General features: G+C 37.5%; 1 protein-coding gene across 1 annotated transcript; it reads left to right on the top strand.

Moving 5' to 3' along the window:
- Positions 1–27258, top strand: SH3TC1 (SH3 domain and tetratricopeptide repeats 1). The gene is made up of 17 exons (XM_005148566.1): positions 1–208; positions 2790–2864; positions 5051–5178; positions 7731–7836; positions 9580–9723; positions 10374–10536; positions 11213–11286; positions 12152–12347; positions 13224–13351; positions 16612–16653; positions 18203–19888; positions 20560–20740; positions 22976–23126; positions 25239–25361; positions 25654–25804; positions 26601–26797; positions 27028–27258. Exons 1-17 carry the CDS (start codon positions 1–3, stop codon positions 27256–27258), a joined length of 3984 nt encoding a protein of 1327 aa, XP_005148623.1.
- The last annotated feature ends 159 nt before the right edge of the window (positions 27259–27417 follow it).

Genomic DNA, 27417 nt, shown 5'->3' with positions numbered 1-27417 from the left:
ATGGAGAGTTCAGCAGCAGCAGGCAGCACATCCATGCTCAGCACTAATGCCATCATCCCTGGTCTAGAGGGAAAGCAAGACAAGAACTTGGAGGTGAAAGATGTGAAGCAGGGAAGGTGTGGGTCTGACTGGAAACACGCAGAGGCCAGTGATGCCATCATCCCTGTCAGGGATGGAGTCAGGAGGGACTCATTGCAAGAACAAGTGGGTAAGACCTCAACTGATATATTCTGGTCACACTGCTCTGCTCTTTGTGTTTAGATTCCTGTGTTCTTTAAATATTGCTCACTTATGCAAGCAGAAAACTGTCATGTGTTTTTCAGCTGAGAATTTTGCTTTTTAAATGCACCTACAACTGTTAAATCAACAAAGCAAACAGCTGTATTTCCTCCATTGCAATGCTGTACAGATTGGACTATTAAATGACTCAATTGACTCTAGTCTTTGGGCAAACAAATGGGTTATCCCTTAGGATAAGATGAAAATTAGCAGAACTCAGGAGCCAGAACACTGAAATAAGTTCTACTTCCAGCACTTTTTTGCGGTAGTCTATAAGATTCAGAAGCAAAGTTGAGTTAGTCTGTATGAATCTAGTTGAGTAAAATTCTTAGGAATTTTATTCCCTCCCCCCCCCCCCCCCCCCCCCCCCCCCCCCCCCCCCCCCCCCCCCCCCTTCATCTAAAGATCATAGAATCTTAGACTAGTTCACATGGGAAAGGGCCTTAAAGCTCATTGGTTCCAGCCTCTTGTCATGAGCAGGAACAACTTCCACTAGACCAGGTAGCTCAAAGCTCCATCCAACCTGGCCTTGAACACTGACAGGGATGGAGCATCCATAACTTTTTGGGACAACCTGTTCCAGTGTCTCACTACCTTCATAGTGAAGAACATCTTCCTAATGTCTAACTTAAATCTCCCTTCCTTCAGTTTCAAGCCACTGCCCCTTTTCCTGTCACTGCATGCCCTTGTGAAAAGTCCCTCTGCAGATTTATTGTAAATTTTATTCTAAATTATATGTCCTATAGCTTAAACAATGTCTTTCTGTTTATAACTCAACTCTGCTTACATCAAAGTGTACTGGGTACCAGCATCCCCCAGCAGTATAGAGTTTCTCTTTAGCTTGCCAAGAAGTGTGCAAGTCATTCAACAATTAGGAATGGGGCATGGAGTTCATGTTAAGTCTTTGAATCTAATTAAAGCACTCAAAACAGTCTCATGTTTAAAATGTATTTCTGGTAACTCTTATGGTTTTGCTCATATTTAATAGCAATCTATTTTTAAACAAACTCCCATAATTAATAAAATGCTTTCTCATGTTTTTTTGCTTTCTTCTAAAAGTAATAAAAGTAGGTTTAGTTTTAAATAAAATATCACCTGCTGATTATTTGTCTTGATAAACACCTTTCAAGGAAAGTCCATATCTGGTAATAATAGTAACGTCAAGGTCACATAGCAAAAACATGCTACTTAATTGTCCTTATCAACTGTTAAATGATGATCAAAGTGATTGGTAACATGTTGTTTAAGTTTTGACAGTTGTTCAATTTGTAATTCTGACTAAAATGAAAAGTAGAGCTACAACTATGCACAATCTCAGAAGCTATGGGGAACAAATTTATGTTTCTTAAACACAGTCAGCCTGCACTGCAGTGAGCTTACTATCAAATTTCTGTTTTAAAACAAGCATCAGAGTCTAAATAAAATAAGAAATCAAACAAAAAAACCCAAACCCTGTCAAACACCCAGCAAAACTCCAACAAATACCAAAGTGCTTGGGAACTTGGCTTCTAATTCTAGTATAAGATAATAACTGGACTTATTTTTACTGCTTGTCGCCTTTTTTCTGAAATAAGAAAATTCTGTGTCTATGTATCCTTATTCATCTGCATGACTTTATTCCTGTAACATCAATAGATGCACTCAAGGGAAGATGCAGAAGACTTGTAGTAGGACATGATAGTTTCTAAGTTTCTTAAAAGTTGCAGAGGCAAATGTCTTTGGATACATGAACATTTTCTCAGACAATTTTTCATTACTTGGAAATATCAAGCCTTGTCTTCACGGTTTGGTTGCTTTTTTGGTTGGCTTTTTTTTCCAGAGGAACCTTTAGAAGATGGAATTGGTTGGGGTTGGTGTTTCTTTCAGCATGAAAATGCAGAATTTCCAGAAGGACTGAAAGAAATATGTGCTGGGTGAAAAAAAAAAAAAAGCAGATTGCTATTAACATGAAATATACTTATTTTATGTTTTTTTTTTCTAAAACTTCAAATCACTTGTTTTTACATTGCCTCCACCCAAGTATTAAGCTTATGACAAATAGAGAATGATTATTTCTCTCAATGTACGAATTGGTACAAGGCACTCAAATCATTGAAGCTTCAGTGGTATAAATTGGAAGTGGAGGGTACTTATTATAGGCATAAGAGAAGAGAAAACAGTCTCACCCTTGCTCCCTCCCACATGAGACTTCAGCTTCCTGAGAGGATCTTTCCACAGATTCTCTATGCTCCTGAAGATTCACATCAGAATGATGAAATCAAGATTTAGCTTCCTCCCCAGTAGGAGAGAAATGATCTGCAGATACTTCTTGTGGGTTTGGGGAATTATATAGCAGGAAGAGAAAAAAAAATAGTTATTTTCTTTTAGTAATTATTCAATGCATCGAATGCTTTGAAAGTATGGGGTGTATTTGTGGTTGGGCTTTTTGTTGGTTTGGATTTTCTTTGGTGTGTGTGATTTATATGGACTTAGAAAATGCACTTATCTATTCTTTTAATTTATCATAATAGAGTGCTCTCAACATGAAAAGTGCATGATTGTCAATTCAAGGATCCTTCCCAGTCAAGCAGAGACTTTTCCAACTGGTAAGGCATTTTTTTTTTGCACCATATCTTATAAATAATATGCTTCTCATTGCTTACTCTTTTTCTGAGACAACTGTGTCAACACTTGCAGTCTTCAATCCTGTAAACTTTATAACATACTTCAAAGAGCTGTAAAGTATCCAAATTCTACATAAGATTTGTTGAGAATTTCTCATAAAAAGAGAGAACTGCTGTGAAAGCCAGAAACTATTTATGGATTATACTGTAATGGCCAAGAAAAAGAAAGAAAAGTGAATAGAGTTTATCACTAATTTTACATATGGGCTTCAATTCTTCAAATGCCTCATTTTTAAGTTTGTGGCCTTTTGAAGTTTCTTTTTTTGTTATTGTTGTATTATCAATGGAGTTGCAATTGAGTGCAGTTATTCAGTAAGTAGATACAGCAGCCATCGCTTCTGGAGGCCTCATGGCCTCCTCTGTGAATTGAGGCTCTAGTCACATTTTTTCCTTGTAGACGAAGAGAAATGACCATTAAAAACCATCACTGGGATGTGCTCTGCTGTCTGCCTTGATGTGACAAATCACATCAGTAGCACACAGTCTTCCCCAAGCATATGGTTATTTGTAGTTTAATTATTTGTGCTTATGTACGTTTGTGTCACTATAAAAATTTTGGTTCTTAACTGGTGGTATGGATCAGAGCTCACAGAAGCAGACAGGAAGATTACTATAGGGGTGATGGGGTTTTGGACCAGGCTTGTTTTCCATAAGACATTATTAACAGTACTTTTGGAAGAAGCAGCCATATTTCAGTTGTTCTAATTCAGTGTAATTGCTCTAGTAATATTAATTTTATGTAAGACTTAAATGTTTACCTGTAGAAACACAGTTTAACTTGGGATCAATTTGATTATGTAAACCAAAAATTTATTTTTTTAAGTAGTAGACTTGTGCCAGTATCATTTTATATCTTCCCATAAAATGAAAAGGTAATGAAACTGTTACCTAACAGTGATCTGAGTAAAATTCAAATACTCTAGTTTGCACTCTTAATACTACGAACTGACTACATGACCACAACTTAGAGAGGCTTCATAGTACAGTAACATTGCTTTATATTTCTGAGCAACTCTTCTTGAGCTTAAAGTAATGAGGAATTTAAGAATAAGTCATTGTAAAACTCCTGGAGACATATGTAGGAAGCCCTTTGAAAACACATAAAGATGCAGCATATTAGACTAGAATGTGAAAAATATCTATTTTACCTGACTAAAAGGTGAAAATAATTTAATGTGGAATATTTCAGTATATTTAACAATATTATTTATTGCTGGAAGCATGACCTATTTACAAGCTTGCAATTGGAATTCTTCCTGAGTGGCTTATTGGCTTATATGTGCCCATCTGGGTATCTGAAAACATTAATATGATTTACTGTTATTGAGTTAAATTAAGACATGTAGAATGAAAGCAGCTTTATTAAAGATCCTCTTTGTTGGAGAGAAGTTGGCTGGAATTGTACCTTTAGCTGTAGTAAATGATTGTCATAAACAGTTGTCAAGATCTGAGAACAGGTTTCTAGCTTCTTTCAGATGTATTAGGAAAATCATGTAAGTGAGCTTTTAGTCAGATCATTTGTCTTTGCTGGTACTTCTCAACCAGGTAAGCTGAGAAACACCTTTTCAAAATGTTCAACTTCTTGAAGCCTTCTGAAGTAGTGGGGGTGACATGTCAGATAGCCATGAATTTGAGAAGCATAAAAAGTTGTTGTAACATGCTGAATTATCTATTTTTGGGAGGTTATTTTTGCAATTCCAGTATCTGTTTGCCTTGGGTTTTAAAATATGCACAGTATACATCGAAATCTGAGCATGTTCTCAATGTCCATAGAGCTGTCTAATTTGAGAAGTTACCAATCTGCTTGGTTTTTAACTCTTCTCTCTTCTCCATCCCCAAGTGTGTCACTTGTCTCCCAAAATTTTTAGACTTTCAAATCACCCTTCTTTCGTATAACTCTGTCCTTTATTATGCAACTGAAAAAAATCTTGTTTCATGCTAGGCTACTACCCCTAATGAATAATAAAAAGTAAAATAAACAAGCAGTAAGCCTGCTTCTGAAGCTGAAAAAAGGAAAAAAAAGAACAGTTCTTATGTGGATTGTATAATTTTGAGAGATTTATGGTTCTTCAAAGCTGTAAGTGCTGTAAATGGATATCCTTCTCCAGATATCTCCTTGCAGTTAATGATGGTAAGAAGAAAGAGTGGATGTCCTGATCCTAGACTACAAAGACAGCTCAGAGGGCAGCTCCGTCTTCTGGAAAATGACAGCAGGGAGGTGATGGCAGTTTTCAGTGTGAGTCAATTGCTTGGGAATTGTTCTATTTATTTAGAGAATACACCCTGTGCTACTGAAACAGTCTGAGAGATATCTGGTTCCCATTTCCATCTCCATGTTATATGCTTGAATTTCAGTGACCTGTTTCCCATGGCCAAAAAGTATCTAGAGACACTAGAAATACTGAACCATTGAAAAAGACTTGACCATCAAATAGATGTAAAATAAACCCAGCTAAATAAGACATTGAAGGGTTTTATATTAAAAATGTTCTGCTTTGATTTTCATCAAATGAAATAACGATTTTCTAATTTTTTTTCTTTAAATTGGCCTCATATTGATTCTTCATTTCAGGTTCCAGTCACTTGGAGTCGTTTGGCTGCAAGCTACACAGGAAGCCTGCTGCTAAACCAAAGAGGAAGTCTGAAGGAGAATAACATAAATATTGGACTTCCTAGGGCTAGCTGGCCATAGCTTTAAATAGCACATAAGGACACTGGCCAAATTTATTACTCTTTATTTTTGTTTTTATATAGGAGACCCATCCTCTAAAATCAATGAGGTTCATTACAAATATGATGTAAAGTCTCCTCTTCCTTCTTGATGAAAAAGCAGGATTATACCATTTCACCTTTGGTGTCCCTCTTTTGCCTGAGCCATGAGTTCCAGACTCCTTCACTAGGAAGTGAAACATTAAAATCTTTAGTCATGAATTTGACTGTCTTGGATGCATGTGTTTCTACAAGATTTTCCTTTCATGTATTGTGAACTCTACCACCAATCTGCTGATTTTATGGCTGTGCTCCTGCTGCTCTTCTCTGGCTTTCATTTAGGAGAAGGTGGAGAAAGGGAGAAGGGATCAGGAGGGGAAGGAAAAACAGCACACAAATAGACTAGATCTGTGACCTTATTAGAAACAGACTGACAAAAAGACTTTGAAGGAAGCAAGATTTATAATGATAAGTTTCCTTAGAATGATATTTTGATATTCAGCAGTGCATAAAGCACTTGAGGCTGAGGTATTTTAGCATGTGCTGGCAATTTATTAATAGATTTCAGGCTCTCGTTAATATTTAATCGAGTGTAGAAAGGGGCATGCAGAAGATCAAAGCGGTGATGGTGCATGCACGTTGAAGAGGCTTAAATTGGACTTCTGTTTTCAGAAAGCAATTTCTATTTTAATCTGTTCATGTTGTGTGAATTGAAAATGTGGAAGTTAAACAGAATTGAGATCTTTTAAAATCATCATATTAGGCATAAAACCCCAGCTTTATCTTGTTCAGATTACAGAAAATGCTTGAGTGATGATTCCTCCCCTTCTTATCCCCTCCAAAGTTAGAATCACTTTCTTGATCAGTCCTTAAATACTTCTAAGATGCATTTTCAATTTTGATGTGATGGGAGGAAGGGTATAGTACTGGGAAATGGTGCAGTAGCATTACACCTGTTAGCTTCACAACTGATTTACTCTCTGACATACTGTTTCAGATACTTCTCATAAATTGCCACAGTTCTTTGCATTTTCCTCAAAGATGGTAACCAGCATCACTGGAGAAACCTGTGTTTAAGCGCCCAGACTATGTGCTACAGGTTTTTGGCTAGAATCCATGAAAATGTATATTTGTTTCATTTATTTGAAGGTTTATGTACTTCTTTTTTAGCATTTCTGAAATTCCTTATGAAATCAATCATTATAATTTACAACAATCATAGCTCATCTTTCTTAAATGCACAGTTTAATTCTATTATATTTAGCAACACAAACCAGTACAAATGAGGAGAAAAGGATCTTTTAAAAACTCACCCAACCCAAAAACCCGCAAAACAACCCCCCCCCCATAATAATACTCTACTACATTTAATTATCTTAACCATGGGAAAAGTCAACTAGCGCATAACTGATCAATGTCTCCTCTGGAACAAGACTGAAGCTACCAGGGGGCAGGTTTAAAGGTGCCTCACGCTCTCAAACGTGAACAAAACTCTGTGGCTAACCTACATGAGGATGCTATGGATCCTAAAACTTTACAATAACTTAAATGACCTACAGAAGTTTTAAGTAAAACAAAAACAAAAGAAAACTCAACCCAAACTGAAACAAACCCAAACCAACAAGCAAAAGAAACCTTTTCCACTATTAAATATTGATGCCCACTGGCAAAGGCAGTTCCAAGCTGTAAATTGTTCTGTGCTAGAAGGGCTTTCTTGGAAAGTACCAGTAGATGCTCGCCTAGCTTTCACACTCTGAATAGACAGTACTGGACACTATTTATAGATGTGTCTGAGCCAGAGAGGCCCTTAGTCTCACTCAGTGTGGTCAGTCCTGAAGTCTTCTGTGTAAATTAACCTCACTGGAACTGCTGGTACAATTAGTAAGAAAAAGTGAGATAAAACTTGTCTTACTGTACGTGGTAGATAAGTGTTAAAGAACAGGTATCTCATACAGGTAAAACCCTATCTTAATACATAGCATTTTAACATAAGTGTTACCTAGTGATTAACTGTGCTCATGTGTAGTATAATTGTAACTAAAATGTTATTTTGGTGTTTGTATTTTTGTTTTTTTTTAGGAGCTGTCTGCCAGGCTGCTGTCTATTCATAGTGATCAAGATCTAATAATGGTGACATTTAAAACTTTTGAAGAAATATGGAAGTTTCTAACCTACCATTCACTTGGTAAAGCTGTTTCACCATACAGCAGTTCAATATGCTTTTTTTCATTCCTCTGCATGCAATTTCTGATTTATGGGGAATATGTTGAACAGGATTTTGAGGTTCTTTGTATTAACTCCTAATAGCAGTAAGTAATGTTCTTGAACTGGGTACTAGTGAGCTAGGGCTGGAGAGACACTCAAACCTACAGGAGAACCTGCCTATGTCCCAGAATTGATAACAGCTATTGTTCCTGACAGATGTCTTATCTAAGTTAAATACTCCAGAATCAGATTGTATCCGCTTTCCAAGCAGTCTAGTCAGGGTTTGTCCTAAAGTCTAACCTGTGCTGCAACTTCAATGCTTTTGCAGCTTTTCTGCTCATTGTAGACATGTGAAGGTAACTCTTTCTTTGCACCATTGAGATGTCTAACCTACACTTCCACTGTGTTGTTTTCACTAGGAAAATCAGCCCTAATTCCTGTAGTCCTCTTTCACAGAGTGCATTTTCTAGATCTGTGATCATGCTTCCCACTGGACTCTTTCACATATTTCCTGAATAGTAGTGACCAAACTGGAGAGTTGGTAATGCTTCAGAGGAAATATCAAGTAAAACAAAGATTGCTTCGTATGCTTTGCCTGCTTCAGTTTTGTTTCTAAATCTGAGCATGGCTTTTGTAGCAGTATGATGCCACTGATTTGAGTTTCATTTTTGATATCCTATAATTTCACAGATCTTTTCCGAGGGATAGCATTTGAATCAGATCTTTGTTTCTATTTTGTTCACCTGATGTTTTTGTGTATGGAGAGTTTGTATGCATTACTACTGAATTTGCCTGTTTCCATCTGAGCAATTTAAAATAATTATTTTTATATTTAATTTCATGCTTGCTATTTACTTCCTATATTGTATTTTAAAATGCTCCTTAGGGAACTAGAAAAAAATACTCTTTTAATCCAATTTTTCAGAGAAAGCATAAAAAGATGAAGTTTCTTCTTAGGTGAGGCTGTGGCTCATGGGGGATTGATTCAGCGTCTTCTGAATAGCAGAGTAGCACCTTAATCACTGATCTGCCCACCTTTCCTCTTCGTCATAAAGTCTGCACAAAGGATTTGCTAATGTATTAATATTGGCCCTTTAATAATCTATCTATACAATACTGATTATATCACTCTAGACCTTCCTGTAATATCATATAGCTTTGAAAGCCCTAAGCCCTAATGTAAGGAGACCCAGTTTCCAAGATCAATCACTCCTTGTGATTTACATGACTCTGGAGTGTAGCATCATCTCCATCCCAAAGAAATTCAAGGGATCTGATAGGCACAGTGTCTGCATTAATTGGCACAGCTGAATCAGGCAACAGAAGTTTATAAAAAGGCTAATTTTTGACATTATTTCAGGTCATCTCGTATTAAGTGGTGCTAAACGGTTTTTGCTCAAAGCTTGCTGGTGATTACCTCAGGCTGCAAACCTTTTGAATATAGCTAAACTAATGGCAACCCACACAAAGGGAGGACACAGTCTGCTTTTTCAGCAGGATTAGACACAGAGAAGTTGTTTGTCTTTTAGGTGTAGATTGTGACAGGTAAGCATTAAAAGCAGCTGTAACGCATGTGACAATGTAATTTTGCCAATATTGGGTAGTAAAATTAGTTCTTTATGTTGATTAAGCAATAATGAAGTTATCTGAATGTCTGATTTTGTGAAAGGTTATTATCTTGTGTAATACTGCAAAGAAAACCAAATTGAATTCATTTTTCTAGGTTTTATAGACCATTGTATGGAGAACTTATTCCTAGATCAGTCTTTCTGGCTCTGCTCTCAAGAGGAGGAAGAAACAGGCATTAAAGTCTCTATAAATGAACAATCACTAAATTTGATGTACAGAAGCCTGCTAGTACAGGAAGGTAAGGAACACTGTACATACTAATGCTAAATTTAGATAAGCACCTTTCTTTAAAATTCCCAAATCAAATATTAAGACCTATTTAAACATCTAATGATGTTGAAATTTTAATATATTTACCCATAAGCACCAGAAAGAAGAAAGGAACAAACACAGATTGGGTTCAGTTGGATTGTAAGGGGATTAGAGAAATTCCTGGGCAACTGGTCCATAAATGCATAGCAAATGGATTAGGGAGGGACGTACCTTCTAACTTGCTTAATATTATTGCAGATTCTGGAGATGTACAGGAGAGGGTTTACAGATGGTTGCTAGGCTTTTGTGCTTCTCCTAAATAGCATGGCCTGCTATGACCATCAGAAACAGAACAATGGGTTTGACAAATCACTGATTACTGCAATAAGAATGTGCAAAATGATGCAGCAGCAGAAAATTACACATCTCATCAAATATGCCCTTTTTTTAAAGGGAAAGTAGACAAGAAAGTATGATCTTTTTTTTTTTTATCTGACAATCAAAGAAAAATCTTATGGTGTCTTCGGCTTTCAATTTCTAATTGAATATTACTGATGGTCTTGAAGCCAGTTTTAAAGTTTGTATGGCACTAAAACATTATGTAAAATGACATCTATTCCACTGGTTTCTTTTTAGGGGCATTCTTTGCTTTATATCCTGACAATCTGATAAGAAAGATAACAGATAATGAAATAAACACTTATTTTGAGACTGGGTCTTTTACTGAAGACATAGCAGGTGGATCTGTGGATGGTGACATGTCTAATGCTTCTGTGGAGCCGTTGATCCCTTTTCATCAGTAGGTACCCGATTCTATATGTTTCGTGTGCATCTGTTTCATATGTACACATCTGTCTTCCACACCACACAACTGAAACTAATCTGGATGCCAGTAGAGCGTTTAAAGGTGGTTTACCATTTTATGAGTTAGATATTGTTTGGGTGGGGCTTTTTGTAATAACACCTATTAACATTTATAGTATAACATTAAGTGAGCATTTTCAGTTTTCAGGAAGCTTGGGAATATGGATAGAAACAGGTGGATACTTGAAAATGCAGAAAACAGACTAGCAGTGCTTTTATTCAACACTATTGACAGGAGCCATCCTCTTCCTTAATGCAGTTTGTTTCAAGGTCATGTCCAAGCTCATAGTTGTTACAAAGCAAAAATTACATCAATTGACTCACTTCAGGAATCACCAGGAAATTACGGATTCTTGATCCTCTTAGTAGTTAAAAAGCTGGAAATTTTCTGTTGTGCTATTTCTCCCTACCCAAAGTCAACTTCCTCAGTCAGGTTTGTTTGACAAAAGTAACTATTACTCAAAACAGCTGTGTCTGGACAGGGAAAGATAGTTGTGGAAAGAGTACATCTGTTTTTAAATGGATTTAAAATATCACTATTGTTGTCACAACATTTAGTAAAATGGTGTATTTTATACACCAACTTCAATGTTTTTTTTTCCTACTTTCAGATGGTTTCTTAAAGGGTATTCTGATCCTATGGATTTTACACTCAAAACTGAATCACAATCCATCAGGAAAGTTGGTAAGAAACTCATTCAAACATCAGCATTAAAAAAAAAAACCCATACTTATTCCCCGCTTTTGTTAGGACAGATTTTAAAGGGTTCAATAACTTTTTTGTATTGTATTAAAATGGGAAAACAGCTTTCAAAATTGCACTGCAATGAAATTAATGAGAGCACAAATCTCTGCCTAAGTTGAGTTAAACCCTAAAGGATTATCTCTCCCCTTTTTCCTCCTAAATACTGGACTAAGTAGATGCACGAAGTAGTAAAGAGTAATTAAAATTGAGGATGCCTGTTTAGATTTGATGACAAACTTTAAAATAAGAAAATGAGCCCATGTAATTATTGTGGACCTTTCCTATGGATATTGCTCTAATACTACCAGAGAAATTAAACTTACGCAGATGGTCTGAGGTTTGTGATTAAATGTCTTATTTTCTACGTACATAGCGGTCTTAATACTGGTATATAACTGCATGTTTATCCAACACGTGTTTTATTAGTTGGTTCAAGTATTTTTACTCTAGCCCATGTTCAGAGCCCTTTATAAGAGGGGAAAGTAGGGACTTAAAATATCTCCTTTTATTACTTCATGTTGGAATTAATCAGAATTTTGAAAACATTCTAGACTTGCCTTTCTAATCACTGGGAAATCAGTATTTTTATGTTATTTATTATTCTAATTTCTCAAATGAAACCTATTAGTTCTGGATGCTTTAAATCTTGCTGCAATGGATGTGACTCTCATTCCATGACTTGGAACTCTTGAGTTCCACAAATGTCTGTTGCTAAATACGCTCCTCTGATGAGTTATTACTTTATTAAGTGTATTTGCGTTAAATTACTTTATCTGCAAATATTATTTATCTCCTTATCATACAGCAAAAGGATTCTGTCTAGCTGTGATAAATTATGAAGGTATTGTGTTAGAAGAGATGAGCTTCCAGGAAGGGGACAAAATTGAGATTCTTGGATATTACATTGAATGCATGGAGTGGTTTCTTGGAAGACATGTGTTTACTGGCCAAATAGGTTTTGTAAAGACGAGTCATGTTAAAGTGGACTTATCTGGAAATAAGTAAGTGATACATATTTTAACTCATAAACAAAAAAAGACTTAGTCTCTTGAGCTTTAAAATACTGTATGCTGAAGTCAGGTTTGCTTATTTTTTTGTGTGTTTTTTTTTCTTGTTTTATTGAGAATTGTCATAGTGAGTGGCAGTCAAATCAAATGCTAAGAAATTGGAAGATATCTGCTTAAATGCTGGAAAATATTATCAGTCTGTACCAAAGTTTCTTGTTGGGAAAAGGAGTTGCTGCAGTTATATCTGGTTCAGTTTCCATTTTCTGGATCACAAGATCCAAGAAGCTTTACTCTTGCAGAAGATTCTGTTTTTGCTGGTCTCTGAAGGTCTATGTGTGAAAGCATTCAAGTTCTGGTTTTGCTAGTACCCTTAATTACAGGCCTTGCTTCAAATGGGGCTCCTCTTACAAATAATTGCTCCTAATGTGGACAGAAACCCTTAAAAAGTGTGCATTTCAGCATGCATTGGCACCATGTAAACAGGCTAATTTTGCTGCTATATCTGGACTGCTTGCACACTGAAACAAGTTCTTAATCATTGCTTGCAAGTACAAAGATGTGTAACTTTAAGCTTATATTAAGAAATCAATGCCATAATGTCTTTAAAGGTTTATGCTTTTAATGAATTCTCATAAAATGCTATACCATAAAACAGACATAAAACTTAATGTGATCTGGCAGAAACTGTTAGTTGCAAGTATAGCTACTACCAGTTTCTGTGTTTGTTTATAAATATGAATGTTACTGACTTTTAGCACGAAATGACCTATAATGTAAAGATTGTATTAGTCTAACAAACTCCAGTTTGACTGAGCTCCTCAATCCAAATCTTCTTTCAGCCATGTTCAAAGCTTCTCCTTTCTTTGTTAGGACACAAGACCTGGATTTTCTTGAAGAAGAAGAGCTATCATTTTTTAACAAAGAAGAAGATTTGGAAGAAGTAATACATTTGTTGAAACAAACATCCATCACAGATGTTTGCTCTGTGTACAGAATAGGTGAGTCTTACTCCTTTTTAGTGCGCAAGATACAAATGCAGTTCCTATATCCTCTTAACTTTTTTCTTATTTCAATGAGATTCCAGTCTTTACAACTACCTTGAAATACCTTGGTATTCAGTTTGATCATAGACAGCCATGTAAAAATCTTTTGTATCATCTTTGCTACTTTCCTGCTGATGAAAGACTTTTCCCAGCAGAACATTTATAAATCTTTTTTTGTCCTTCTTTCTGAGTGAATTAAGCAGCAGGGTTTTAACAACTGAGCTGAACAGATCTTCAAGCTTTCATATATTAGTGTGCTGTATGATAAAATGCAGTATGTTCACCCAAAGACTGCTGGCATTTTATACATCTTGGGAAAGTTGACATAATAACTATGGCAAGCTGATGTAAAAATACATATTTTTACGCTTGATTTAACTTTCAAACGTATAGATTTTGGCATTTTCCTATTCCTACAAAGAAAAAAGATATATACTTCTAGCTACATGACCTGATATAGCTGTTTTTACTAAGTGCTCATTCTTTACATAAACTCATCTGGGATAATTGAGGTTTCACCTTTACTGATTCAGTGTAAGGTAGTGTAATATAATTGTCTTGCTGAACTGAGCAGAAGCAGCAATTTCTTATCCCAGCACAGGCTGTTCTGTAGCAATGTGTATGCTTGTCAAATATCTCACAGCTTTACCTCCTTTAGTGCCATCCTAGAAGACAGGCACTTAGGCTCCAGCCTGAAAGGAGCCATGCGTAGATTGGACTCGGCTGCATCAGTTTAATTCTGCAAATCTATGTGTGTGAACAATAACTAAGGCTTGTCAGATCTGAGTTGCAAAATGCAACTCGTGTCAATGTGCAAAATGACTCCACATCTCACATTCCTTGCCCAAACAGAAAGCCTGGGAACAAGCCTCAGAATTATATTAGGTACTAAATCAATCTCAGGGGCTTAATAGACACACTGCTATTTTAGCCTGTTGCATGTTTTTTCACCACATCTCATCTCCTCCCTAATCTTTACAAGTGCCACCTTCTTTTCACATCTTCCCCAGCTAATAGCACCATCTTTATCACTTTTCTCTCTTAAACTGCACTGTTGCTAAATGCAAATTGACTTACCCAAAGCAAGCATTTCCAATATTCACTTGATATTCACTAGCTACCCTGGATTTGGAGAAGGCTGAGGTTCTGAATGACTTCTTTATCTCAGTCTTCACTGGCAAAGGCTCTGACCACACCACCCAAGTCTTGGAAGGCAGATGCAGGGACTGTGAGAATGAAGACCCTTAGGCCCACTGCAGGAGAGGATCTGGTTTGAGATCATCTTAAGAACCTAAACGTTCACAAGTCCATGGGACCTGATGAAATCCATCCTCGGGTCCTGAAGGAGCTGGTGAATGAAGTTGCTAAGCAACTGGCCATCATATTTGAAAAATCATGGCAGACAGGTGAAGTTCCCGACAACTGGAAAAAGGGAAATATAACCCCCATTTTCAAGGAGGGGAAAATGGATGACCCAGGGAATTACAGACCAGTCAGTCTCACCTCTGTGCCTGGCAAAATCTTGTAGCAGGTTCTCCTGGAAGGCATGCTAGGGCACATGAAAAACAACAAGGTGCTTGCTGACAGCCAGCATGGCTTCACTAAGGGGAAATCCTGCCTGACCAATTTGGTGGCCTTCTATGATGGGGCTACAAAAATGATGGACAGGGGTGGAGCAATTGATGTAATCTACCTGGACTTGTGCAAAGCGTTCGACACTGTCCCACATGATATCCTTGTCTCTAAATTGGAGAGACAGCAATTTGATAGGTGGACCACTGGGTGTCTGGATGGCTGCATGCAAAGAGTTGTGGTCAACAGTTCAATGTCCGGCTGGAGACCAGTAACAAGTGGTGTCCCTCAGGGATCGGTGTTGGGACCGGTCTTGTTTAATATCTTTGTCAGTGGCATTGACTGTGGAATTGAGTGTGCCCTCAGGACTGTGCCTAGGGACTGTAGTAAATAGGACAAGAGGTAATGGGTTGAAATTTAAACAGGGGAAGTTTAGATTGGATATAAGGAGGAAGTTCTTTCCTGTTAGGGTGGTGAGGCACTGGAATGGGTTGCCCAGGGAAGTTGTGAATGCTCCATCCCTGGCGTTGTTCAAGGCCAGGTTTGACAGAGCTTTGGGTGACATGGTTTAGTGTGAGGTGTCCCTGTCCCTGGCCAGGGGGGTTGGAACTAGGTGATCTTAAGGTCCTTTCCAGGCCTGACTAATCTATGATTGTGATATTTTTTTGTGATTTGAGTAAATGGGTTTTTGATTCCTTCCATCTACATCAATCTAGTGAGAAGTATTTACTTATGGCCAATTCCCCCATTTAATATACACCGCATTGTCATGTCTATTGTAAACATCTCTAGCATTTGTCCACCGAAGTCAGGAAAGTATTTAAAGAAGGAGGATTGAGAAGTAAATAGTCAGTGAGAGGCCATTCTTAAAGGCTAGTAAAATAGCCTTCCGTAGATCCTTCATACATTCAGTACCACTTATGTTGCATCCAGTGTATGAAAGACACTGAATAGAATCCCAAAATGCAACATGACAATTGAAATGCTATTTTTTGTGGATCTATCTCAAGTTAATAGGTAAATGTTCTACAGATGTGCCATGTTAAATGTTTAAAACTAGATCTATAGAAGTAATGTCTACAGAATTTAAATATATGCCTTTTAAAAGAAAAGGGAATTTTTCATCTACATGTTATTGGAATGGCCAGAAAACTCTGACACTCTTATCTATGCGAGCTATATTAAATAATTATCCCCCTCTCCTTCCTGTCTAAGTGATGCTAAAACTTTCTTCAGTAATACTAAGAGCTTTTTTGTTACCTCATCTCAGGAGTAGGTTGTATGGAATTGTTTTATCTATGCTGCCCATTTGTACTTCAGTGCAGCAGCGATGCACCCCTTGTGGAGAACACATTGGCTTTAATTCCAAGTGCAAAATGTAGGTGTCTCCCTGGCTTACTGAGCAGTGGTTGGTGCATGATGAGAAACATGTAGAAGTCAGGGAATTGTATCAGCAGTAGGGAAAGTCCATAGTATCTGCTAGCTTTGGGTCAGACTTAAAATTCTTCCCTTCTAAATTTCCATGACATGTCCAATTCTTCTGACAGAAAATTCTGAATTGAAAAATAGCCTTATTTTAGGATAATTGAAACTGAAAAGGAACTTAGGTACCATAACTAACATGACTTTTTTCTTTCTTACAGACCAGCTGGAAGAACCAGAATTTCAGAAAGCTCATGAATGTGGTAATACTTCATATGCATTTTACATAAAATTAAACCATTTTATATAAAGTTAATGCTAATGTTGATGGTTTTGGTATCTTTGCTAACTTCTTCTAATGTCTCTTTCTATTCTGAAATCTCTTGTCATCTGCTTTCTTAGATTTTGTTATAAGACATTGTGGGTTTTCACTGATTAGATGTCTGTCTTGGACTTTCCTATCCAATTGCAAACTGCATGACCTCTTTCTACTGCTGTGACACTCATATATGCACCACCCCCTAAGCCCCCCCAATTTAGTAGAGCAAAATACTGCTTATGGGGCACCTGGCAAGTACTGGCTTTGAATTCGAGCAGATGCTCCATCTGCTAGAAAACATCATCCCATAAATATATTTCTCAAAGGAGATATTTTGATGACGATGCAGAATTATTTCCCTTTGGCATTTAGTTGCTAAGCTGTCACTATCATTACTTGTAGTACATTTTTCTAAATACCAATTTTTATATTTATGATTTTGATGAATGGTTTTAGAAATTAGATTCTAAGAAAACTGAGCTCTAAATCTGCAACTTCAATAAGCTCCTGTTGATATGCAGCTGTAAACTTTGTCACTGACTATGACTACAAACTATATGCCTACTTCCTGCCCTACTACCTTGGCTGAGCAACAGTGGGAAGACTAAAGAAATGATGGCATGTTTGCCATTTTTTCGTATTTCTAAGATATTCAACACTGTCAGTACTAGGAGAGTTTACATCAATGGCTGACTGCATCAGTTGCCATAACTTGGCAGTTTTGAGAAAGTTAATCTGTGCCAGCAATGAATCAGGGTTGGTATTTGATTGAAAGAAGAAATCTTATTATACATCCTACCAGCATGGCTGGCCACACAGAGATAATGTGGACAGGAGAAACTTTGCAGGCATCCTTGCAACACCCTAAACATAAATAGCTCAGTCTTGCTTGTCCTCCCCTTTCCCCCCCAACCCCCTCCCCCCAAGCTTTCTATCAAGGACATTAGCATACTTTGCTCAATCTACATGCATGCTCGAATTCACAGTTCCCTTGAACTAGAAGTCCATCCAGCAGCCACCACCAGTTTCGACCAGGGGTCTTTCCACATTCTAGTTTTCTCCTCCTGCTTGAAGCTAGTGAGAATTGTAACTAATTTGCAGATCTCTTGCTCATACACACACAGAGAGTACAGAGAATATACACTCAGACACACACCAGTTCACATTAACACTGGACTGAAATTGGATCAGTGTTGGATCAGGCACAGGGCCTGACTAGGCATGTGTACTGATCAGCAACTGCCTACATGTAGCAAGTCCTGTTTATCCTCACTCTTTCAGTCTCCCACACTTGCTTGTCCCTGATCCTTCTTGATCTCTCCCTTTCCCCACTTTTGGCTTGTTTCCTAGACATACTTTTAAGCAAGTGCAGTAGTTTTACATAATGTTTTCCTAACAGCATCTTCTACTGGTAAATATTTTGTTGGTCTACGAAAGAGTATGTGTGTATGCACACATGAAGTTGTGATCTGTAATTTATCTTTGTATTTCAGAAACTCCATGTTCACATTCTAGCACAGGATTTACTAGCAAGAATGGCAAGATAGAAGAATTCCTGAAGAACTTCAAGAATTTGGAGGCCACTTGGGCAGAAGAGCCAGCTACTGAAGGAAACAATTCTGCTAGCTCTCCGAACAAGGACATCTTTCCTCCACCTGAAGCACCTTGCTTCCACATACATGAAGATGATGCTCAAGCATCTGACATCTTTGAGTCATTGTTACTCTTTTTAAATAGGAAAGAGTATGAGAGAAACTTCAAACACCTGTATGATTTTTCTTATCCGTTTATCAACAGCATGTTCTATGGGTTTTCTGAAGAAGAAGGACTGGTCAGTTTTCTTAGATTAGCACGAGAAGCAGCAAAGAAAGCAGGTATGCCCTGGGCACTAGCAAGGCTATGCTTTCTCTTAGGCAGGCTCAGTGTTAAAAAGCTGAAGTTCTCCCAAGCACGGGTGTATTTTGAGGAAGCATTGAGAGCAATAGCTGGAGGGTTTGGTGATTTGTATTTTGTAACTGCTCTTTATACAAATCTAACAGTTATCTACCTGACACAAAAGAACAAAGAAAAATGTGCTCATGTTTTTGATAAGGCTACAGCTCTCCTCATAGGAATTCCCAACTACATTTGCAGTACTGACCTGGAGTCAGATATTCTAAAGTATGCTCTGAAGAGGACAATTCTGAGCCAGAACAAACATGCAGAGGCAAGGGCATGCTTTCTCCTGGCAAAACACTACAGTGCACACAAACAACATGAAGAGGCACTACCATTCTTGGAAAGGTTTCAAGTGTTGCTTAATGACTTGGGTTTACAAAACAACTTATCAAACAACTGTTATATCAAACTAGCAGAGTCCTACAATGAAAAGTGTTTGCCACACATTGTATTAAGTTGCATAAAGGTTGCCTCTTCCCAGAGCTCTGGTACTTTAATGGATTCCTTGAAAATGATTGATTTAGTCATCAAAAATGCTTCCAAGCTCTATGGCCAGAGGAAATACAGACCAATACTCCCATCCCAAGTGGCACCTTACTTCATACAAGCACTTTCCTCTGTGTTTACTACTGAGCAGCAAGGACTATGCAGCACTATCTACCTTAGCTTAGCAAAACTGTACAGCCACCACAAACTATATGGAAATGCCATTGTTTACATGATGAAAGCACTGGACTCTGTTTCTGCTAAGCCAGAGGAAATTATTAACTATTTGGTTTCACTTGCTTGGCTATACATTCTTTACAGGCAATATGATGTGGCTTTAGCCATTCTAAATGCTGTTGTAGATTGTTCATGGAGCAATCCTCAACAACTAGGCAGCACTTATAATATTCTTGCTATTGCTTTGAAAAGAACAAACAATACAAAAGAAGCTGCTGAGAGTTACTACAAAGCACTACATCTTTCAGAAGAGACTGATATGATCCATAACCAAGCTATAGTCCTGGCTAATTTTGGGACACTCTGTCTGCAAGCAGCAGCCAGCAAGCTGGCAGAACATTATTATATCAGGGCAGTGAAACTGTTCTCCAAACTTCCAAGTATGGACTACAGCCAAGAGTTTATTCAAGTCCTCCTTCAGCTGGGATGTTACTACGTTGGCGGAACTCGAAGAGAAAAAGGCAGGTTTTACTACGAATGGGCATTTCTCGTTGCAATGGAGACAAGCCATCTGGAAAGTAAGTATCTTTTTTGTCTTTCAGGTATGAAAAGTGCCTTCTTTGGGAGTGTTTGTTATATATGTATGTTTTAGTTGTTCCTTAAGCAGTGCTTTTATATCCAGTTATGTGACAGCTATCAAAATGATTTAAATCTTTACTCTGTCCCATAATGGTAGAGGAATAAATAAGTGTTGGCTTCTTTTCTGGTGGTACTTCAGTTTGTCAGAAATTCTAGAGAAAATAAAATGTTAAGGAAAACCTCAATAACTTAATCAGTAAAAAGTCTAGGGATTTCTATGTTCAATAATATTTACAATGGTTCTACTGTTGGTAGTGCAAACCGCCATACTTGAGTTTCAAGATATGAGAACAACTGGTAATCTGGATTACTTTTGCACGAAATAATTGTATTTAGAAGACTCATACTTTATTTATTTACTCTTAGTATTGTGACTAAGGTAGTTTATATAATTGAGTGTTTATTTTTGAGATCAAGTTTGTAGTAACTTCTAGTCTGTTAACTTTGGGAAAGAAGGAGAAACTGGAAGTGGAATCTTCTTGTTATGACTTTTATATTGTTATTCATTGACTGTGATGTGATTTGTGAAAAGGTAAGAATAAATTATATTAAAACTAATTTAACATTAATTTTAAAATAGAGATTCATGTTTGTATTTCTAATCTCCTAGGTCAACTACAAGCAATTAAACTGCTGTGTCAGTTCTACAGTACAGTTGTTCCCAACGAGGCTCAGTGTGTCATCTACAATGAATATCAATTATCTTTAGCTAGGAAGATGTCCAACAAAGTTCTGGAGGGACAAATTTTGGAAACCATTAGCCAGCTCTATTTGTCTTTAGGAACAGAAAGGTAAGATGTGCTGAATGACTTTGCTTTTATTCTGGTTGTAACTTTTCTGTCATGCTAAAGCATCTCAGTTTGTGCAATAACTGAATGTGACTATTTTTCTCTCTGCTTTGACAATATGCCTTATTGGAATTGCAGGGTCCTGTGGTAGCAGAAACGTTTATTGTGGTTGGGTTGTTTTTTGTTTTGTTGGACTTTCTTAAGTAGCTATGATCTCTCAGAGGAGACAGTAGGGATTAGCATCACTTTGCAAGCCAAATAATTTCTAAAATCTGTGTAAATACCTTTAAAAGGTATCGTATATCATGCAACTCTTGATGGATGCTATAGCTCTAGGATTATTGCTGGCAGGTGACTTGTTCACAATGATAGATTTTTACAAAACATTTTTTTCCACTAGAAACCAAATAACATATTCCAAACAGGTCAGACACCACATTGTGTGTTTCTTTAACAAAATGTCTTTTTCAAAACTGAAAGCAGTACAAAGCCTGTATGTAAAACTGCATTGTGTCAGTCTCCAGAAATCTCTATACTGCTCTTATTTTCAGAATACCAACTTTTTTGCTTTGCTTAATGGAAAATGGAGTACACAAGTATATTTATAGTAACTACCAGGTGCTGGGAAACTTACAGGTTTCTCTAGACATTTTTTGAGGGTTTAAGAGAGCTTTGATATTTTTTCCTTACTGTATCTCGCTTTAGGGAGTCACTCAAGATTCAGGTATTTTCAAGCATGCCTCAGAATGGAAATTCCCTATTTTAGCTTTAAGTGGCTGCAGTCCAAGCCACTGACTTTCGTGGTGTAGCACCTAATTTATTTTGTTTTAACTGCTGTTTAATGATATAGTTGGTGAACATCTTTTGGAGAGGTTGAAGGCAAAGGAGTTGGTTAAGATTTCAAGCTACCAGGAATCTGTAGAAGGCTTTTGCTAGCTGGAGAAGCTGCTGGTTTGCGTGCATGTAGTACATGGAATTTATATATCCCAAAAACCTGGCTGTGTAACCTTAGCAGATAAGGTTAAAGTAGCCCATAGTTTCACAGTATTCTTTGAGTTAACAGCTCTGAGTAACAAGGATATGTGTCTATGATGAAGTAATAAAAACAGTGATGTCTGTGGTGTCACCACCTTCATTTTAAACTACTGTGGTTGTGCCAGCAGAAACAGCCTGACCCATTCCAGCTGCTGTGCTGGGTAATGGGCTGGTATATGCTTCTGTGTGCTGTAAAAGCAAAAACTCTGAATTGGAGATAGAAGTAGCATTTAGTAATTAGGTTGAGTTGGACCAGTTCAAGTACCTTACTTTTCCTCATCTTAGTAGCTTGTTAGTAAAGACTGGAACGTCAGGCTTGCTCAGTTGAACTTCAGTTTCTCTTGAGCGTAAAGGGAGTGACAGGTCAATTTCTGTAAGAATAAAGTGGTAAGAACTTTCTCTCCCTCTCCCCTCAGAAGAGATACCTTGTTGAGACAGAACTGAAATCTTGATAGTATGAAATACAAGGGAGTGTATTACTTCCAGATCTGTTTCTGACCTCTTTGGAGATCTAAGTATGCGGTTCTAGAACAAAATATATTAAAATATGTCAAGGTGATAGGAGTCTAACACAAGACAGAAGGATTTAATAATTCTGGAATTTCTAGGTTGGGTATAAAGCACCATAGGCTCAATTAATTTGATAAGTCAAAAATTTGTTAAGTCCCAATAAGGAGTATGACTACTTTTCTGAGGGCACACTGTCCTTACTCTTGAAAATTGCACTGTTCAGTGATCTGATAATTTAGGTGCTTCTAAAACTGGTCCAAGTTTTTCTGTAATTGCTGATTAATCTGAACTGTGTTTAAGGCAGATCCTAGGTGTTTTTAGTAAAAAATATTTAGAGCTGCAGTTCCATTCTGAAGTTTTTGGGAAAAGGCCTTAAATTATAGAAGAGCTAAAATGAAGAAGGATTTTTCCCACCTGTAACTAGCCTGGAGCAGGGAAAGGATGCATCTAGATGAAGCCATCCTGAAATAACGTAACATGATAACAATCTAGCAGGAAACATAAATTGAACAAAAAAAGGAAAGGGAAAGAGACTCAGCTTGCTAGTTACTAGTGTAATATAGATAAGAAATTATAATTTTGCATTTAATAGGGGAAACAGTTTGTCTTAAACATAAAGCTTTTCTCCCTATGAAGAAACCCATTTGCTAATTCGAAGAACCCCTCAGTAATTAGCAGTTTTCCCTCTTTCAGGGCTTACAGGTCAGCTCTGGAATATACCAAAAGAAGCCTTGGAATATTTATAGATCTGCAGAAAAAAGAGAAAGAGGCGTATGCTTGGCTACGAGCAGGAAAGATATACTATGTTCTGAGGCAGAATGAGCTCGTGGATCTTTATATTCAGGTATGTTGCCAACACTTAGAGACAAGCACACGTTGTCAGCGTCGTACAAGTGGTATGGTAAGAGAGTAATTCAATATAATGATCTCAGAGATTTTGCTAACTGATGTTCTGAACATGACATAGTAATGACATGTATGTAATGCTCAGTAGCCGAAATTCTCAGCATTTTCTGTTGGTGGGTGCTCTGTTTTGACCTGTTGCTTCACTCTGGAAAGATTTTTTTTGGGGGAGCAACCTTTCTTAGTGCCTGCTTTGTTGCCACTTCTGTGTATTGCATCATCTTTACCAGCTCTATAGTACCACAGCAATCAAACCATGCATGCTACATGCTGGTGGGTAATAAATAATAATCATCTTAGCATGTCAGCTTGTGGGAAAGGCCCTCAGGAAAAGAGAGTAGCTTCTTCAGGAAGCATTTCCAAAACACCTCAAGCTTTCCTTCTATAGCTGTGCACAGCATGGCATAGAGCCAGCTGGAGCTGCTGCTGCCTTTGGCACAGTGAGAATAGAGGCATGTGGCTTGCACACGTTGGCCCCCCCACGCGGGACTTGCTGCAGCTGCTATTGCTGTGCTAACACAGGCTGAAAAATGACCTGACAGTGGGATCTAACCCTTGTGGCTGCTGAAACTGGATGATCTAGAGCCTTCCTCAGAGTGGCACTGCCACCTGGATCTGACTGTTGTCTGTGTAGCTCTTTGTCATTCACTGAAGTATTTGGGGAATTAGGTTCTTGCTGTTCTAAAGAAGTTAAAAATACTTCTCTTCCATCTGCCTTGTAGTGCAGGATGTATACAGAATCCAATACAGTAATATCTGAGTCTTGGCCAGTGTATGAGTAGTACCAAAACATGATGCCTAAATAAAATAATCGGACACCTGCTAAGATGTTTTGAAAAACAGATCTACAAAGAAGGGAAACATAGGAAACAAGTTAATGTTTAAATAGACTGAGACACAATACATGGGGCCACTTCATGGGTTGGTTTTCCTCTCAATTACGTTACATTTTTCCATAGTTACCATGAAAACTGAATACATGTGTTTACAAGAAGAGACTGTGCTATAGGCCTGTCATTTCTTTTAATAAATAACTTTAGCTGATAGCCCTAAAGGCAGTCACTTGGTAGTACAAAATCCAAAGCAGCATGTGGGATTATTTTTCTCCATCTGCTTTATTTCCTCAAAGGATGAGTGGGCCAGGGACAGGCATGTGTATTCTGTACTGTGCATATGCGGTACCTGCTATTTAGAGCAGAGAGTCAATGCCTGTCCATGAGGAAAGCCTCGAAACAGGAATCAGCCCTCTAAAATGTCGACTACTGGGTCAGTACTTTGTCCAGGCCATTACATCTTAATTTCCGTGTAAAACACAAGTTCCACAATATGATGCAATAGAGTCCTTAGATGCCTGAAGCCAGAATAGGTGGAAAAGGATCAATGCCTTTGTGCTTAGGTAGACCTGGACTTGTATTAATTGAATGCAATTTGAAAACCAAAGATCACAAAACCAAAGCAAGATTTTTAATCTTGCTGCATGTGAATGTCCCCTTTCTCATTAGTATTATATTATGTCTCATTTTTATTTTATTTCTCATTATCATATAGCTGCCTATCCTGATATTCTTGCTTTGAAGCAGATGCATGCAGCCTTTCATGAAATCCTTTTTGCTAACATGGCATTTACTTATTTCAGAACAGAATAGTGGAGCTACATTTATTTATAGGATTTATGTCACAGGCTTTAAATCTGCACTGTCAGCAATATCTAACTTAGAATTTATCATAGAAATAAATTCTAATTGCATCTAATTCAAATTTAACATGTGGCAGCTGTCAAATACAGTATTTTAGTGTCACATGCTGACTAAGGTAGCAGGATAATACTGCCTGAAAAAAGGAGACCATAACATTATACATGCCCAGGTTCTGTTCCTTCTTCAGCAGCTGCCACAGGCCTGCTCCAAAAAAGGGTACTGAAAAAGAGCACTGTCTCACCAAATACAGCCTTTCCTATCCAACAATGAGAAGAGAGGCCTTAACAAGCTCTTTTTCAATTGCTAGTATTTATTATTTGTTTTATTTCCTTATCTTCCCCATCCCCTGTTTTCAGGTTGCTCAGGATGCTGCTCTTTACACAGGAGATACAAATTTGGGAATGGAACTGTTTGAAGCTGCTGGAGACATATTTTTCAATGGTACTTGGGACAAGGAGAAAGCAGTCACTTTCTACAAGGTTTGTGCAGTTTTCCTACTGCATTGACAGTTATGTACCCTCCTATCACAGCTGATGTTCTACCAGTGCTGAACCAAAAGCTGATCCTCTCAGCAAACAGTTCCTAATCTACTGCAGCTGAGCATTTTGTCATGGTGTTAATAGATACCACCTACTTCAGCTCCTTTTCTGAGTGTGCGATATGTTATAAGCAAAGATCAAAATGAAGCCAGAAATTGTTTGACATAAATGGAAGTCTGTCAGTGCACATCTTTTGCTTCAGCTGTATCTAAGCTGCTGTTACATGTTTCAGGACAGGGCTCTTCCGCTTGCTGTTCAGACTGGAAACAAAACCACTGAACTCAGATTATACAATAAACTGGTGGAATTGTTGGTGAATCTGAAATCTTACGAGGAAAGTCTGGAATATGCCAAAGCCTCTCTCGTGCTCAGTGTAAATTTAGGTAAGACCAATTTAAATTATAGATGACTGACTGGTAACTCTAATATACAATAGAACTCTAATAAAAGATTTTCTTCCTCTGAATTCAGTCTAATTTCTTGCCAGGATTTAATAACAATACTATCATTGCTATTTTTGCCTCTATTCAAGAATGAACAATGTTCCTGCTGCCTCTTTTAACTACAAATTCTATGGAAAATATTTGGTAGAGCACAGAACTAAATCTGGGATTCTAGGTCCAATCTGAATGTTGCTTCTAACAGCTAAGACGTTATACTGATGAATATTGTAATCTTAAAGAGGTTTTTGAGTGTCTAGGGCTAGTTTCAAAAATTACTATTCTTAAACTTTGAGAGCTGTTCAATTGATTGAGAACACGCTCACTGTTCCATGCAAGCACAGACAGGTGGATCAGTCTGAGAACCATCTTTTCCCATAAGTTTTCATGTAATGTATGCACTGGGAGGTGCAAGGGAGTCTTTAATCCCATTAACTTGCTTTCATTACTTTTGTGTTTATGTACAGGCTGTATATACCTAAGCATGAGATTAATATATCGGTTTCTTAAGAAAATATCAGACACTTTTAAATCCTACAGCAGGAAATACGGGGATTATGTAGGTTTCCTCTGAAACAGTGGGTTTTGGCCAAGTATCTCTTAAGCAAAATCAGTTTTAGTAAATAAAAGTTCAGAAAATACCATATAGAAATAAAAAATAGCATAGATGTATTCTGATTTGAGATGATTTGACAATTTTGTCTTTGTCTTTATCCTGACTTATACATTATCTCATTAGGAAATCAGCTAAATGAACGAATAGCTTATCATCGGCTGGCTGACATCCATCATCATTTGGGTCACTGTGAACTAGCTGAACACTTCTATTTAAAGGCTTTGTCCCTCTGTTCCTCTCCTCTGGAGTTTGAGGAGGAAACACTGTATTACATGAAGGTGTACTTGGTCTTAGGAGACATTATATTCTATGAACTTAAGGTAAGAAATACTAAAAACTGCTGCACAAAATGCTTACTTTGAGTCATGTTCCATAACTCCAGGTTTTACCACAATCCATTTCTATGCGTTTAGAATGTAAGTAATAAAGCCGGAAAACCTACTGAAGTTTTGGAATCTGTTATTCTTGTTTGATACTTAGTAAAATGAGCTTTGCTGTCTTCTTACACCGGTTGTGCTATAGAAGGTAATATCTTTGTGTCTCATTTCAGGACCCTTTTGATGCTGCAGGCTATTACCATTTGGCACTTGCTGCTGCCATGGACCTAGGCAATAAGAAAGCTCAACTGAAGATTTACACAAGACTTGCAATAATCTACCATAACTTCCTTGTGGATCGGGAAAAGTCTCTCTTCTTCTATCAAAAGGCAAGAACCTTTGCAACGGAGCTGAATGTTAGGAGAATAAATCTAGCTCCTGATCGGTGTTATAAGAACTCATAAACATCTTTGGAAATGCATTCTAACAACTACAGAAGTACCTAGAGAGATATTGGACTGGCCTTGTAAAAGGATGCGGAATGTAGTCAGTGTCTCATTATGCAAGTTCTGTAAGCCAGAGTTCAACAACGCAGACTAAATTACCAGTTTATATGACAGTAA

The sequence above is a fragment of the Melopsittacus undulatus genome, chromosome 7 (genome assembly GCF_012275295.1).
Source record: "Melopsittacus undulatus isolate bMelUnd1 chromosome 7, bMelUnd1.mat.Z, whole genome shotgun sequence".
Taxonomy (NCBI): Eukaryota; Metazoa; Chordata; class Aves; order Psittaciformes; family Psittaculidae; genus Melopsittacus; species Melopsittacus undulatus.
This window is presented reverse-complemented; position numbering and strand designations above follow the sequence as displayed.